At 37.9% G+C, this 16,128-nt stretch overlaps 4 protein-coding genes across 4 annotated transcripts; 2 read left to right on the top strand and 2 right to left on the bottom strand.

The window, feature by feature from the left end:
- Positions 1 to 1,748: 1,748 nt before the first annotated feature.
- On the top strand, positions 1,749 to 4,868 carry grpel1 (GrpE-like 1, mitochondrial). The gene is made up of 4 exons (XM_057337345.1): positions 1,749 to 1,876; positions 2,596 to 2,752; positions 3,111 to 3,192; positions 3,816 to 4,868. Exons 1-4 carry the CDS (start codon positions 1,809 to 1,811, stop codon positions 4,160 to 4,162), a joined length of 654 nt encoding a protein of 217 aa, XP_057193328.1. The 5' UTR covers positions 1,749 to 1,808; the 3' UTR covers positions 4,163 to 4,868.
- A 409-nt stretch (positions 4,869 to 5,277) lies between these two features.
- tada2b (transcriptional adaptor 2B) lies at positions 5,278 to 9,545 on the bottom strand. Its single transcript, XM_057346518.1, has 2 exons — positions 9,182 to 9,545; positions 5,278 to 8,534 (listed from the first exon to the last, which is right to left on the bottom strand). Exons 1-2 carry the CDS (start codon positions 9,449 to 9,451, stop codon positions 7,350 to 7,352), a joined length of 1,455 nt encoding a protein of 484 aa, XP_057202501.1. The 5' UTR covers positions 9,452 to 9,545; the 3' UTR covers positions 5,278 to 7,349.
- A 116-nt stretch (positions 9,546 to 9,661) lies between these two features.
- On the top strand, positions 9,662 to 11,406 carry ccdc96 (coiled-coil domain containing 96). The gene is made up of 2 exons (XM_057346509.1): positions 9,662 to 10,837; positions 11,062 to 11,406. The coding sequence occupies exons 1-2, from the start codon at positions 9,716 to 9,718 to the stop codon at positions 11,401 to 11,403; spliced, it is 1,464 nt and encodes a 487-aa protein (XP_057202492.1). The 5' UTR covers positions 9,662 to 9,715; the 3' UTR covers positions 11,404 to 11,406.
- Positions 11,407 to 15,025: 3,619 nt separating this feature from the next.
- Positions 15,026 to 16,061, bottom strand: ccl36.1 (chemokine (C-C motif) ligand 36, duplicate 1). The gene is made up of 3 exons (XM_057335496.1): positions 15,933 to 16,061; positions 15,641 to 15,752; positions 15,026 to 15,453 (listed from the first exon to the last, which is right to left on the bottom strand). Exons 1-3 carry the CDS (start codon positions 16,006 to 16,008, stop codon positions 15,342 to 15,344), a joined length of 300 nt encoding a protein of 99 aa, XP_057191479.1. The 5' UTR covers positions 16,009 to 16,061; the 3' UTR covers positions 15,026 to 15,341.
- Between the last annotated feature and the right edge of the window lie 67 nt (positions 16,062 to 16,128).

Below are 16,128 nucleotides of genomic sequence, written 5' to 3'. Positions count from 1 at the left end.
ATAAAAACCCCAAAGACTACAGAATAAAGACTGCTTGTACAAATACATGTTTTGAAGGTCCCCTGTGTATTTAATTTCAATTGGCAGAGCCTGGTATCGCTGCTGCACCTCCTGTACTGGCAGAGGCTGTTATTTCTATTTCTTTGAGCATAATAAAAATGCTAATGAAATTGATACTTGCTATCATTACGATATTTGTTAAACACATCTCGCAAAAAGCAGAACGAGTAACTGAGGCAGGGGGACCATTACAGACATGTTTAGTATTAATTTGGTGAGGAAGTCACTCAGGTACTGCTGCTCCTGATGTGAAATAGCTCATAGAGAACTCTTCTACCTTTTGTGAGGGAGTAGCTAGTAAAACACACCATTCATCTTTGCATGAATTTCCTCTTGAATAAGAAGTATGTGGTTGAAGTCGTTCCGAAACCTTGGATGTCCAAATCTGCTGTTTTTCATGCAATGGAAAAACCCTGTACTTTTAAATTTGGATATACTATGCTGTCAAAGTTAGCAAGCACTTTCAAATACTTTTTATTGGTTATGTGTTATTTCCAGTGACAAACATAAAGGGTGACTAATAACAATTAAAAAATTAAAATCATGAAATATGGAGATAAAAGGTTTCAGAACGACAGCAGCGATATCAATATTCCTCTCTAGAATATTGATCAATTGGTTTGTTAATGTGCTATGTTAATGCTTTAGACTAAAGTTTGGTTTCCTTCAAGACAGATTTTGGTTCCCTGTAATGCACCTGTATTAATCAGAGCTATTAGGAATGGAAACACATTTTTTGAACTATCAATATTAAATATAAACATGTATTATCTGTGTTTTAGTTATTATATGCTATTCTTGGGCCTAGCCTACTGTCCAAATGACAGACTTTCTTTCTTCTGCAAAACACAAAAGGAGATATTTTGAAAAATGTTGGTAAGCAAAAACCGTTGGTCCCCATTGACTTTTATTGTGTGGACACAAAACCAATGCAAGTGAATGGGGACCATCATTTTTCCGTTACCAGCATTTTTCAAAATATCATCTTTTGTGTTCTGCAGAAGAATGTCATACAGGTTTGAAATGACAAGAGTGTGAGTACATTTTTAAGGTAAACTATACTGGCCTGAATTGAAAGACTATAATTGTTCTCATCTGTCGTGCTTAAAACTTTGAAGAAAGTCGGTGACAAGTCACTTTATTTGTGCTAACTAAACAAAAATAAATGACCCGCAATTTTCCTTTGATGGCTTTACTATTCTAAGAATTTCCATTACACACGTCAGTAATGTCTGGCTAAACAAGGTAACGTAAGGATCTTTGTCTGGGCTACTTAATTAAGGACCAGACAGTTTACTTGGCAACCTCTTTCATGTCTACCTTAAACATGCATGTCTTTCGTAAGATCCAGTTGAGTTTTAAATCGATTCAGCGTCCCTTGAGTTTACAAGTGCACATTTCGTAATACGAAGCAGCGGTTAAAATTAAAAACTTAAAAAGTAAATCAGCGGTGTGTTTTAAATGTATGTGGGTGTTAAATGTACGTGTGTGCCTGAATTATTACGCAGAATTCGAATGATGTAAGGCACCGAAAATTGTGATAACCTTCACTCGGCAAAGGATACACGTCATCCTTGTCACGTGTGCGATGTTTCGACCTTCCTCTCAACCGAACTACAGAACGACGTTAGTGTAAGTCACAGCCGGATTGGTGGTTTCAGATGATGGTGTAAGATCAGAGGCGTTCATTGGCTGAATGTATCACCTCTCAGCGCCGTTGGGTTTCAGCGTGGACATTGTCAGTGAATATGGCGAACTGGTGTGTACGTGCGGTCAGACAGAGTTATTCTTTATTAGCATCCCCTACACTTGCAAGGTAGGTTTTCAAAAAAGTGTTATTAATAGTGTGGCGTCTATGCTTGGGTGGATATTTTGATTTATGACAATTAATAATGTTTTTGTTGTGGTATTAGCAGTCGAATGAATGATTCGTGCTGATTTCGAAAGGGCCCTCAAATTACACTTTTGATTACAGCTTTTGTGACGCTAACGTTACTTGATAGATACATTTGTTAAACTGAGTTTGGTTATTTGCGTGTTCTTTTGAAAACTCGTTTTACATATGAGCTTGCCTTCTCTCTAATCCTAATACGTTAGCTTACATATCCTCCAGGTGTAATTAGTCTTTTACCGTAAATATGTTTGCATACATATTGCCATTATGGGTGTCAGTAATAAAGCGTTCAGAGATATTCGGAATGACGTTTTTGGGTAATGTCTTTAAAATGTGTAGAAGCTTGAGCAAGATATTTTAAAGCACGTGCTACTGTCAACGCTCTGAAGAGCTCATGATATACTGTTGAATCTTATTAACGAGTGGACTACTTATTAAGCAGGTTTACTCGCATTATTTGTAATTTACACAATATTTAGCTATATAAAGTATAATTCAATCTTTTTTTTTACCATTTTTAAGGTCTTGGTAACTTCTCATGCAGTTCAGTAGACAGCAGCAAACACAACACCTTTTATTGTACATTAATCACTAGCATTCTCCCTGTGTTGCATTGATAGTCTTATGTTTCTGGTCCTCAGGGCTGCCCCACGCCTCCTTTGCACCGCAGCCCAACAGAAGAGTTCAGGGACTGGTACTGAAGAAGAGAATGGTGCTCACAAGTTGGATCCCAGCGCAACAGAGAAAGCCCTAACAGAAGAAAAGACACAGCTGGAAGAACAGCTGAAGGATGTCACGGTATTACAGTTTATACAGTAGCATTGTATAAAAGTGTTGTCTTAAATTGTTGTTGTCCTAGTCCTCATTTCACCCAAAATTACCCCCCCACACACACACAGACATCCCTTGAACAGCCTGACATTGAATTCTTCCCTCACTGCAAGTTTTCCTTTTTAATTTCCCCAGGCACCTCATGGACACTCCATTTTTATTCACATGTTTGTTTAAACAGTAGGCCATGCTTTAAGTGTATAATAATTTAACCTTTACATGCATAATTTTAACTTGAAATACCTTGTATGTTTTATTGTGGTTTTCTGTTTTCCTTTACCTGATTGTCTGTCTGATCTGGTTCTTGCATGGTTTTTTGCTGCAGGATAAATACAAGCGGGCACTAGCAGATACTGAGAACCTAAGGCAGAGGAGTCAGAAGATGGTTGAGGATGCTAAACTATTTGGTAAACTTGAATTTTAAATGATTTGCGTTTTGTATGAAGAAACGGTTGTATAAAAGCAATAAAGCATTCACGATTGTGCGGTAGGGCTGTGCAATTAATCGAAAATTAATCTTAATCTTCAATTTTGGCCTTCAACAATTACAAAAACAAAATAATCGAGGTAAAACGATTATTGTGCCACATTCCATTTTGCAAGGATCCTCTCTTTTCTTGTGGTATAAATCCACAGCGCACCCCTTTCCTTTACAGTGGTTCAGCTGTGCTATTTCTTTAAATTAATTTTCCGGTTGAATTCACAGATTAAAAGCAAATTTATTTATTTTTCTATGTTGTTTTAAAAGTTAATGAGTAATCGTGTTAAATAATCGGGATCTCTATTGGCGTAATAAATCGTGATTGTATTTTTGTCATAATCGAGCAGCCCTATTGTAAACATATTCATACCCATAAAGAGGATGTAACCATCTGCTTTACTTTAGCTGAATTTAGCTGTGATTAAATTTACAATATAGCATAGCCTCTAGTATCATATTGCTTAAATGTAAGAAAATTTAAGCCCATTGAAAGATTTAAAACTAAAAATGTAGTTCAGTTTTCCCAATGGTTTTCTCCTTTTTTCTCAGGAATCCATGGTTTCTGCAAAGATCTCTTGGAGGTGGCAGACATTTTGGAGAAGGCAACAGAAAGTGTACCAAAAGAAGAAATAACCGCTGCAAATCTTCATCTGAAAAACCTGTATGATGGCCTTGTAATGACTGAAGTTCAGATTCAAAAAGTCTTCAACAAGCATGGACTAGTAAAGCTTAACCCTGATGGTCAGAAATTTGATCCTTATGAGCATGAGGCTGTCTTTCACGCACCTGTGGAGGGCAAGGAGCCGGGTACCATAGCCATAGTTACCAAGGTGGGCTACAAGCTGCATGGCCGCACACTCCGGCCAGCTCTGGTGGGTGTGGTCAAAGCCCCTTAACTGGTTGTATACACTATGGTTGATGAGTTTATTCCTAGGTGACAGATCAGCTCGTTAGCTGGTCTAAGTTCTACTTTTTTCTTTTGTTATGGGGCCTCTGAGAGGCAAAATCCAATATACTTGCAACTAACTCGTGTTAATTATGAATATATAAAAAATACATATTTTAAGAGCTTAGTGTATGTGGTAAAAGATGCACCCAGTTTAAAAACACTGCAGCTTATTAAACTATGTATACTTCTTATACCTGTTTGCTGAAAAAATAAATTCCCCAGTTGTAATGAAGACCACTGATGGTTCAGTGCCACCATGTATCCTTTCATCTATGGAGTCTGTCCAAAGGTTGCAGTTATTTTTCTTTAGTGTTACACAGGTTTCAATTTGTTTGAGAAAATAATTGGTGTTTTTTTCTTTACTGAATTGGTATAAACCAAGTGTTTAATATTATAATAATTTACCCACAAGCAGTTGCACCTGCTTTTTATAACCACAACCTAATCAACAAAAAATTGCAATTAACTACTAATGTCAATAAACCGTTTCTGTGACATTACAGGAAAGGAATGGGTGAATAAGTGGTATGTCATGTGAAATACTGGTTGTGAAGTATTTAGTAAAATATTACATTCAATTTTAAGGTAATTTTTTTCTGTCGACAGACAGACAGACAACTTTGTCAATGTCAAATAAAGCTTGTACCTCTTTCCATCTGCAGCAGTTATTTGACCAATTTCAAACCTTAGCAATGTGATTCATGCTGTTGATTTTAACAGTTGTACGTCTTTAATAAACAAAGATGATTTTTACTATTTAATAAACAATTGCTTTTTACTATTTCTGCTTAATGTGCAGAGAAAATTATAAGCTATTCTTAGTTTGATTTTCCTACTGTAAATATTGTGGCTTTGTTAAAACATTGCTCAGTTACACATGGCGAAGTGACACTGGTTTAACCAAATATTTTGGGTTTAGAGTTGTATTCTTGACCAGCAGGGAGTATTCATTGAACCAGTCATTTCACAATTCTTTTTAGTCATGCTGGGGTGCAGAAATTGCATTTCGGGTATAATGACTGGAAAACAATTTTAATCGAAAACTATAGACAAAATTAATATTTCAACACTTTAATACAAAGTATGGGAGAACATGACATATGCAGCAAAATACATATTTTCACATATTCAACAAATATAATCCTCCCAAAACACAATTTAACAAGAGAACATTTTTATCACATGCCACAACCAAGAAAAAAGATCTCTTGTCATTTTAAAATTTCACATTGGCTCTAAAAAACTATAAAAATGTACTTAAGATAGTGTCTTACCTTTAAGAACATTTTCGGTATAGATTCCCTGCTCACATTTTAAGTTACTTTAGAAAAATAATTACACTCTGAAATAGTGCAATGTTATGCATGAACATTGAAACAGAAGTGAAACATTTACCCCTTTTCCTCAAAATAAAACATGCAGTACGCTTGACCAAACTCTTACATTTTAGGAATGGCTCAAGAATTAGATAGGACAAAATAGGACTTGTGATCCTATTTCATAACCATGAAAAACATGGAAAGCACTTGTACCTAGCCTAAGCCTTTCCAAAATTTCTTAAAACTTAACAGTGATGAAGCGCAAAAAGGCAGCAGAAAAAAAAAAAGAGTCCCACTATGTTTGCCCCTCAGTTTCATTATTCCAATTATTTTTTATATTTATGGAAAAGTTACACAGTCATGTACATCAGAAAAAGACTGAAGTCGTTGACTGATCAGTTTCTGTCCCAATACAATGTTGTTTATGATTAACGTCTAACATAGGAATTAGAAAAAAGCCACAGGATCAAATGGGCACTTGAAAATCAACACATAATAAGGTTTGTAATGTGGAGCAATGCAATATTCAAATATAATAATTCTTTAAAGGGAATGAAATAATAAAACGGGGCATATATGCCTCAAGGCACAAAATATTGTTAAAATATTATTAGCAAATGTGACGGATGGTTTATCAGACTTACTCAATATCTAAAGAAAAAATGTGTACAATCAGATGATGGTGAATGGCAACCCATATTTGTTATATTGTATACACACTAAAAAGAGATCAAATGGGGAAAAACAATAGTTAAATGTTATACTGTGTCTATTTATTCTGCTTCACTCTTAATATATTAGACATTTTTAAACTATGTAAAACATTTGGGGTAGACATAGCTAGGCAACAAACAATAACAAATAAAAAATTGCAATCTCAGTTGAAATAAAACATTTGGTATTGCATATGTTGTATTTAGGCCAGCTTTATCCATTACAATTCCCTAACAAATACAAATATTATTACCCTTTTTTGAAACAGGAGTGTGCAGACTATGCAGACCTGAAGCTAATTATTTGTATAGTCGTCTGGGAATGTGGCATTTATCTTGAGCTTCTGAAACATGCTCAGTAAAAAGCTATAGTAACATAACCTTACAAAGGTCAACTTCAAAAAACAAGCATGAACATCAGACATTTAGAACATTGTATCAAACATGCTTCATGTGTCTCACAATCCCACAACAGAATATATCTAACGGAAACAAGCAAACTCAGGTTGGAACACATGAACGCAACAAGAACAAGACTTTTAGCAAGCAGAACAAGAAACTTTGTCCCAATTTCCTTCTTAATACAAAAAACCTCAACCAATATCAAAATTCTGCTTTGTACAAGACGTTTTCCTTTTGATGATCTAACATTCGTTTTTCACTTTTGTTAATGTTCGATCTGAACTTTAATTGCAGTTCTTCCTAATGGATTTATTTTGTGGTATTGTGCATTTTATGTAAAACTTAGTCAGCTGGGTTCTGTTTTTTCTTCTAATGCCACATTCAAAAATAAGGCATTTTAACATGTGGAAATGTGTTTTGTGTTAAAGTATGACAACATACCCTCTGTAAGTTCTCTCTATATACTGACTATGTAAGCTGAAACCTGTATGTTAATCAAAATCTTTTTGCAAACTTTCACTAGGTTTATGTTCCTATGAAGACATCTAAGATCAAGTCCACATCCAGTAGTGTGGCACCTACAGTATTTCTGTTCCCACAAGTGTTCATGACATGTAATAAAAACATGACATGTAATAAAAACAGTAGAAAAATATATGTACAGTCATTATTTTTATAGCCAAATCTTTGGACAGTGTTGTTAGGAGGCTTCTCGGGATATCCAGCCGCTCTCTGAAAGGAAATTAAGAATCCGTTTTTTCAACACCTTGTCCAGGTAGCTGGGTAGGCGGCTTTTTGAGGGTATCCCCTGCCTTTTCTGTAGGTGGTCTTTGATGATGATAGTCTTGACGGTCACATAGCGTGTGGGACTAAGGTTCATTGAATTGCACAGTACCTTCTCCCGATCTGACAGCAGTTCAAAGCCAGGCAAGTTTTCAATTGAAGAGAACTCACTGTCCTTCCCCTCCTCTTTAATGGCACCGACTCCACCTCCGCCAACTCCGCCTCCAGCTCCGACCCCTCCTCCAAGCCCTGCGGCTCCTCCTCCACCACTGCTACCTCTCTTTGAGCCAGTTACACTTTTGTTTTCTTTCCGTTTTTCTCGTTTGTGGCGTGCCGCCTCATACTCAGCCGACTCGTCGAGTCTCATAATGCCGTTCCGCCTGTAGCGTTGAAGCTCCCGAACTTTCGCCCGCAGCATGCGCTCCTTGTGCATGTTATCAAAGAATTCTTCAAACTCACGATGCGGCATGAATTGGCAGAGGGCACGTAGTTTAGTCCGCTGCTCCTTCTCCTCCTTGGTGATTTTACGTTTAGGGGTTGCTGTTGCACAGGAGCTCAATGACCCTGTGGGAATGATTGTGGCACCTCCTCCCAATCCAATAACTCCACCAGCCCCTCCAACCCCACCTGCACCACCAGGCCGCTCACGCTCCTTATCTTTCTTGTCCCGGCCCAGAAACGCTGGTACTAAACTGTAGTCACGAGCAATGTTTTTACGTCGCTGGCGTTCACGCAGCTTGCGCACATACATGTCAACATGTGCTCGCTTCATCTCAATCTCTATATCTTCATCGTCATAGTTGACAGACAGCCCGCTGATGAGTTTCTCCGCCTCCTGGTCGTATTCAATCTCATAGTCGTCACGTAGCGGCATGTATCCAAGCTGCTGCTGCTCGGCCACAGATATGTCTAGAGGTGGCAACGGGGTGGTCAAACTTGGGGACAGCGGACCTCCACTTGGGCAAGTGTGGTCTGTCACGCGGTTTGGGATGCTGTCTGGGATACAGGCTTTGCCTAGATTGCCGTGGATGTACATGCTAACGTAATGATCCATGACCTCCTGAGGGGTGCGAGATGCACCGACATGAGCAGCCATATCCTCCTAACATAAAGAAACAATGTGTTAATAACCACAGGTCATAATAATGAATACAGAAACTCAAACGTTAATAAATATTATTTCAAAATAAATGAATGCATGAACATACATTTTATATTTTTATGTATTATATACAGTATATATTTGTAGGTGAACCTGTCAGTGAAATCCAGGCTAGAGTCTCATAATCTAATTTCAATCATTTCAATCATCAGTTTCGCTATTTTCAATTGTACAAAGCATTATATAAACAAATTTCAATTGCATTAAATGTAAATTTGCAGAAGCAATGCAAATATGCATTAGTAAACGAAAGCACATGCTTACAGTAATAATGGATGGTATTTTCAACTTTGCTCTTCCTATGGAAACTCTATGATAATATTGTCCTCAATTTGGGGTAGCTATTATGAATAACATTAATTGTTCATATTTTAACATTCTGTAACATAGACCTAAGCCACCTTACCCTGTTATACAAGAGAAAACATTTTTTCATTTAATTTTTCATTGAAATGTTTCCTCACGCAATTCGTTGCAAGCTTTATATTAAACTGTGCAGTAAACATAACAATATTACGGTGTAAATTTCGTAAAGCAAAGAAAGTTCAGGTTAACTGTACCAATACAGATTTATATTAAACCCGTACCCAGTTTCCAAATCCATATTGCTCGATGGCATCGAGCAGCGACTGCTCTTCCCTGCTGGTCCATCCTCCCTCAGCTTCGGGACCCCAGAGCGAGAAGCGCCCTCCGTCAACTTGCTGATAACTGTGCCATCGTCTGTGGTTGCCAATTTCGGCCCCCGCGGAGAAGCACTCCGGACAAAGTTCAATATCTTGACATTCGGCACAGCGAATCCGCAAATTTGTAACATCTGCCAGGCAGTTCACGCAGTACTTCTTCCCCAGGTCGGCCATATTGCTTACTACCGCTTGTTGTTGGAAGCAGCAGTGGCGCGGGGCCGGGCATGCGCACTAGAGTATCTCCAGTCACGCTGCTGCGTCTCATTAATATTCACAAATATAAACAGCGAGCGCTTCTGATTGGTTCTCGCCGTGGGTATCCACGGCAACACACACGCAATAGTTTAAACAAGCGCTCGTTCGTAAGAGCTTTTTAACAGTTTTGAGGATTATATATTTTTCAAAGAATCGTGTAGTTATATTGCTCGAACTTACAAAATGGAAGAGGAGGCAGCAGAGAATAAACACGAAGAAAGGCTTATTACAGAAAATAATATATTGGTGGAAAACACTGAAACGTTTGAGGGTCTTACTCAAGCAGAGAGTGTTCAACATGGAAAGGAAGAAACTGAAACTTTTCCTCCTAATACGTCAGAAACCGTTGAAGATGATGTGATGTTTTCAGTGGGCCCACAAGAGGGTGTCATGACAAAAGACATAATACCATCGGATGCAAGTGTACCAGACACAAGTGAGTCAGCACCACATGTGGTAACAGAGGAGGAAGCTGGGTTAGGATCCTTAATATATGAGGCCATAAGTGAGACTGAGGGTCCTGAAAGGTATATTGCCGGAGAAGAGGGCACCATGACAGCAGAGGAAGAGGAAGAACAGAACAAACCACCAGTTCTGGACCCATGCGTGCCAGATGGAGAAAGGTCCAGTCCTCCTGAAGAACCTTTAGTGCTTGAAAAAGAGATAGAGGTTAACCGTATTGAATATAAGGATTTTATACATGAACTACGGGAAGAGAGTGACAAGCTCACAAAGCAAAATGTCCAGCTGCAAACCAAAATATCAGAATACCTTAGTAGGAACGCAGGTAATGATAAACAACCAAAACTGTCAAAAGACATCCCGGACCAGGAGCAGTATCAGAAGTACATAGATCTCATGGAGGACCTGAAATTTCAGCACCAGCGTAGCTTAGATCTCCACCAACAGTGTATTGAGGAGGAGCTGTGCCAGCAAAGCCAAGAGAAACTCAACCAGGTTGAACATGAGCTGCGATCTTTTGCTTTACTGAAAAACGAAGCTGCCGTGAAAGCCCTGACTGGTAAAGTGGGCCGGCAGGCAACACTAGAAAAGGTGGAGCAGCTACTGGCAGATGAACAGAAAAAGGAAAATGAAGTGGCATGTGTGCGTTTGAATAACATCAAGTTGAAGAATAAAGTATGTAAATTAGAGGCTGCACTTCATTCTCAGCAGCAGTTGGCTGATGGCTTGCTCCTGATGGACTTTGAGCAGCTCAAGACAGAGAATCAGACATTTAAGGAGAAATTTAAGGAGCGTGGTGAGGAGCTGCTCAGGTTAAAAAATAAGATTGCCTGCTCTGTACAGGTAAATCACAATAGTTTTATAGTGATGATGAGATTTTTTTTAAAAGATCTCATTTCTTTGCATATGAATGTCACAATATATACACAAAATATGATATATAATATAGTACATTTGTAATTTTGCAATTCTATGCAGATGATACACATAGCCCTGCGTTATCTGATGCAAACTATATATTTTTTAATGTTTAGTTAATTTGTAACTAATTTGTCCCTTTACCTCAGGGCATTACCCACATGAAAGAGAAGATGCATTTTGTGCAGATGGAGAATATTGCCAAACGTACTGAACTGGCAGAAGCGGATGCAGCGTTGGCACTTAAACGTGACGTGCTGACACGTACCCGACAGGCTCGTGACAACCTGCGTACAGACAACCTTAAGCTGCAACAGAGATGTGGTCTGCTGGGTAACACCACACTGCTCCGGGACTTTGAAGAAAGGGTGGACACCTCAGAGTGCCTGCAGCAGAGACTTGAGACGCTAAAGAGACGCCACGCTGAACTCGTGCTGAAGTGTGCTGGTGTAAAACTAAAGATAGAGCAAAGTAAACCAGAATACAAATGACAACACACACATCCCCTACAATGAATTAGTTCAATTGTTGTTGTTTTTTATTTATTGAGGGTATTTAGACATTTAAAGTATGTGTAAATGTGTACTTGTTGTATAATAAAGTACAAACCCGATTCCAAAAAAGTTGGGACACTGTACAAATTGTGAATAAAAAAGGAATGCAATAATTTACGAATCTCATAAACTTATATTTTATTCACAATAGAATATAGATAACATATCAAATGTTGAAAGTGAGACATTTTGAAATGTCATGCCAAATATTGGCTCATTTTGGATTTCATGAGAGCTACACATTCCAAAAAAGTTGGGACAGGTAGCAATAAGAGGCCTGAAAAGTTAAATGTACATATAAGGAACAGCTGGAGGACCAATTTGCAACTTATTAGGTCAATTGGCAACATGATTGGGTATAAAAAGAGCCTCTCAGAGTGGCAGTGTCTCTCAGAAGTCAAGATGGGCAGAGGATCACCAATTCCCCCAATGCTGCGGCGAAAAATAGTGGAGCAATATCAGAAAGGAGTTTCTCAGAGAAAAGTTGCAAAGAGTTTGAAGTTATCATCATCTACAGTGCATAATATCATCCAAAGATTCAGAGAATCTGGAACAATCTCTGTGCGTAAGGGTCAAGGCCGGAAAACCATACTGGATGCCCGTGATCTTCGGGCCCTTAGACGGCACTGCATCACATACAGGAATGCTACTGTAATGGAAATCACAACATGGGCTCAGGAATACTTCCAGAAAACATTGTCGGTGAACACAATCCACCGTGCCATTCGCCGTTGCCGGCTAAAACTCTATAGGTCAAAAAAGATGCCATATCTAAACATGATCCAGAAGCGCAGGCGTTTTCTCTGGGCCAAGGCTCATTTAAAATGGACTGTGGCAAAGTGGAAAACTGTTCTGTGGTCAGACGAATCAAAATTTGAAGTTCTTTTTGGAAAACTGGGACGCCATGTCATCCGGACTAAAGAGGACAAGGACAACCCAAGTTGTTATCAGCGCTCAGTTCAGAAGCCTGCATCTCTGATGGTATGGGGTTGCATGAGTGCGTGTGGCATGGGCAGCTTACACATCTGGAAAGGCACCATCAATGCTGAAAGGTATATCCAAGTTCTAGAACAACATATGCTCCCATCCAGACGTCGTCTCTTTCAGGGAAGACCTTGCATTTTCCAACATGACAATGCCAGACCACATACTGCATCAATTACAACATCATGGCTGCGTAGAAGAAGGATCCGGGTACTGAAATGGCCAGCCTGCAGTCCAGATCTTTCACCCATAGAAAACATTTGGCGCATCATAAAGAGGAAGATGCGACAAAGAAGACCTAAGACAGTCGAGCAACTAGAAGCCTGTATTAGACAAGAATGGGACAACATTCCTATTCCTAAACTTGAGCAACTTGTCTCCTCAGTCCCCAGACGTTTGCAGACTGTTATAAAAAGAAGAGGGGATGCCACACAGTGGTAAACATGGCCTTGTCCCAACTGTTTTGAGATGTGTTGATGCCATGAAATTTAAAATCAACTTATTTTTCCCTTAAAATGATACATTCTCTCAGTTTAAACATTTGATATGTCATCTATGTTGTATTCTGAATAAAATATTGAAATTTGAAACTTCCACATCATTGCATTCTGTTTTTATTCACAATTTGTACAGTGTCCCAACTTTTTTGGAATCGGGTTTGTATATCTCTCAACAAACAAAGAATGCACGTTTAGGTTTATGCATAGATGTAGCGTGAGCCATGCTTCGTGATCTCTGTATTAAAGGGAAAACATGTTTTAGAATTTGTTGCTGTTGCTCATATCTGATGGAAAATTAACATGACTGATTACTGACTGATGCCATTTGTAAATATTTTTCTATCATCAATACTTTGGCCTCTCAAGTGAAGTGCACTTTTCCAGCAGCTTAACACTGTAAAGTACAGCAGTAGGTACTGTATTACCAATAACTGTGTTTATTTGTAGCAGAAAAGTACATTTACATTTTATTATGTATCATATCCCAAGCAAAATGTGTGATAGGTATTCTCTCAAAAGATAGTCTCCTTATTCTTCTCCTTACTGCACTCTGTATTCTCCTTCTCGAGAGCCTTACATAAAAAATCATTCTTATTATTCTTTTGTTTTGCTTTATTAAAGTTCAGTGCATCATATAAAACATTTGTTTCTCTAGTCTATGGTGTAATTCAATGTATTATAGTACAGGTTGTACACTGTTCATTTTGAGGATAAAACTTTATTTTTGGGACATACTAAACCCATGCAACTTTGAATACTACACTCTAAAAAAAGTGGTTCTTCACTCGTAATCATGGGTGAACCACTTTTAATGCTATATAGAACCATATTTTGGTGCTTCAGTGGTTCTTTGGGATGACTGAGATGACTTTGCTCCTTTCTACAGGTAGACATGATATTTAGTTCCTAAAATAGTGATCAATTTTGGTTATGTTAATATTTGAAAGTATTTACAAAAAGCATTTTAAACGAATAAAACCCAACATTATACATCACAGATAACAACAGACGTTATAGGAAATACTGAAACGCGCTATAGCCTACAATAGGCTACAGTCGGGTATCAAAATTATTTCCCAACTTCACATCAGAGGGCGTTCATGTGCAATTTTTACATCGGAAACTCATATTTTCTTTAATTCCGAGAGCACGTGAAAGGCAGCATAATGAACCAATTTAAACATTTGACTATTTCGGTTGTTTAAATTGAGCCGCGCGTCTACACAATGGAGAATCGAAACATTTATGTAGCCTAATTGATCTTTTGCCGCTATCTTTATCTAGCGCCAAACGCGCTTCATTTTAAGGCCCGGGGCCCGGTTGCATAAAGCACCTTACGTTTTCTCCCTTAAGTATGACACTTAAGGGGTGGTTTTCCTTTACCAAAGACAATAGGAGAATAACTTAAGTAAAACTTAAGGTATACTTAAGGACACACTTAAGGGAAAATTACACTTAAGTTGCTTTATGCAACCGGGCCCGGGTTTCCTTTCCGCTCCGCGCGCGCTGCTTCTCTCCCACCAAAGACGCGCAGCATGAAGAGCAGCAGACACGTGCTTATTTTAACAACAGTAGTGCAGACACGTAGTGCAGACACGCAGAGCAGGTAAATGGCCATACAAGTAAACAAAATGCAATATTAAGTATTTGTATCTTGTCTGTCTGTTTAGCCTACTGTTTGCTATGTCTCCAACCTTTCAACCAGATTTGTGATATTTTATGAACCATAACGTTTTTATCTACATTTAGCAGCATTATTGATCAGCATGTAAACATTTGTGACCCTGTGAAAAGCCAGGCTAAAGCATTAATTTCACCAAGATTTAAATATTTAAAATGGCATTATTCAGTCAATACTGAAGATATTGTTGTTATATTTTCACAGAATATTCTGTAGAATGATTTTATGTAGAAAACAGTTAAAAGAATTTTGCTGGGTTTTCACAAGCAGGGTCACATTTCATAATGAACAATGTTCTAATTGGTAAATTATTTCAAGATATGAATGGCATGGAAAGTTATGTTGCTAGTTCTGTTATGCGTTATTAGAATTCAGAGCATCATACAAGGCATAATGGTTTTCCACAGAAAAAGAGACTTTATTAAGTACTCTAACTTACATGTAAAAACAGGGATATATTACTATATGGAAATACTGGGAAATAAAGTTATTGAAAAGGATATTCCTTTTGATGTATCTTACATGTATTACTGTTGCCACAACACTACAGTTAATATACTTTTGTCATTTAAAGCGAAACAAAGCCATATCAAATAGGACATAATGCAGGCATTTGTTTTGATATTTAAAATAATAAAAAATAATGCATAACACCAATGAAAGAAAGACTAAATTGTTATTGAAGAAATGTGTACCGAGTACTGAACTACTCATTTCGCAAGCTGTGCTTGCAGCTGCCTTTTATCAAATTGTTGAATGGCTTTCTTCACCCACTTATCGTAAGGCTTCACACAGATTTGAAGGTCCTTCACTGTCATAAAACTGTTACAGAAACAAGCTTTCAGTTATTCCACACCACAGTCTTACAAAGTTATAATATAATGAGTACTGTTCATGTATCCTAGTGGTTACAAAAAAGCATTATTATGGTAAAACATTAAATTATTAAGGTATAATAATTCACACAAAAATAGGAATGCATATTCATTTGAATGTGATAAAATCTTACATGACTCCAGCCAAGGCACATTCACTTCTTGTCCTTTCGTAGGATTTGATTTTTTGGTGCGGGATTTTACTTTTATAAAACTGAAAACAGCATTCAACTGGTTGTTTGGCATCTGTGTTGGAAATGTAACTTATTCGTTTACAGATATTGAAACATTGCTTAAAAAACAGACATATCACATCATTAGATTCTTACCACTTTTTACTGTGGGAACTGAATTTTATAACATGTCAGAAAACAGGTAAATAGTACTGATATGGTAATTCATATCACTGACTGAACAAACACTTACGAGAGGCCATTACACCAGACTGGATCCATGTGACTACCAGAAGTCCAACAAGAAGAGAAATATAACAGTGACGCATGGCTGCAGATTTGCTTCTCGAGATGTAAATATGAACAGTACAATGTCCTGCTAACAGAACTATGCTTTTTAAAGGTAGAAGGGGAGGGGGCGAGTGTGGTTTGGGTAAGGGGCAAGTTAG

Source organism: Triplophysa rosa, linkage group LG1 (genome assembly GCF_024868665.1).
Source record: "Triplophysa rosa linkage group LG1, Trosa_1v2, whole genome shotgun sequence".
In the NCBI taxonomy this organism is placed as follows: domain Eukaryota; kingdom Metazoa; phylum Chordata; class Actinopteri; order Cypriniformes; family Nemacheilidae; genus Triplophysa; species Triplophysa rosa.
Note: the sequence above shows the minus strand (reverse complement) of the source record. Positions and strands in the feature narration are given on the sequence as shown.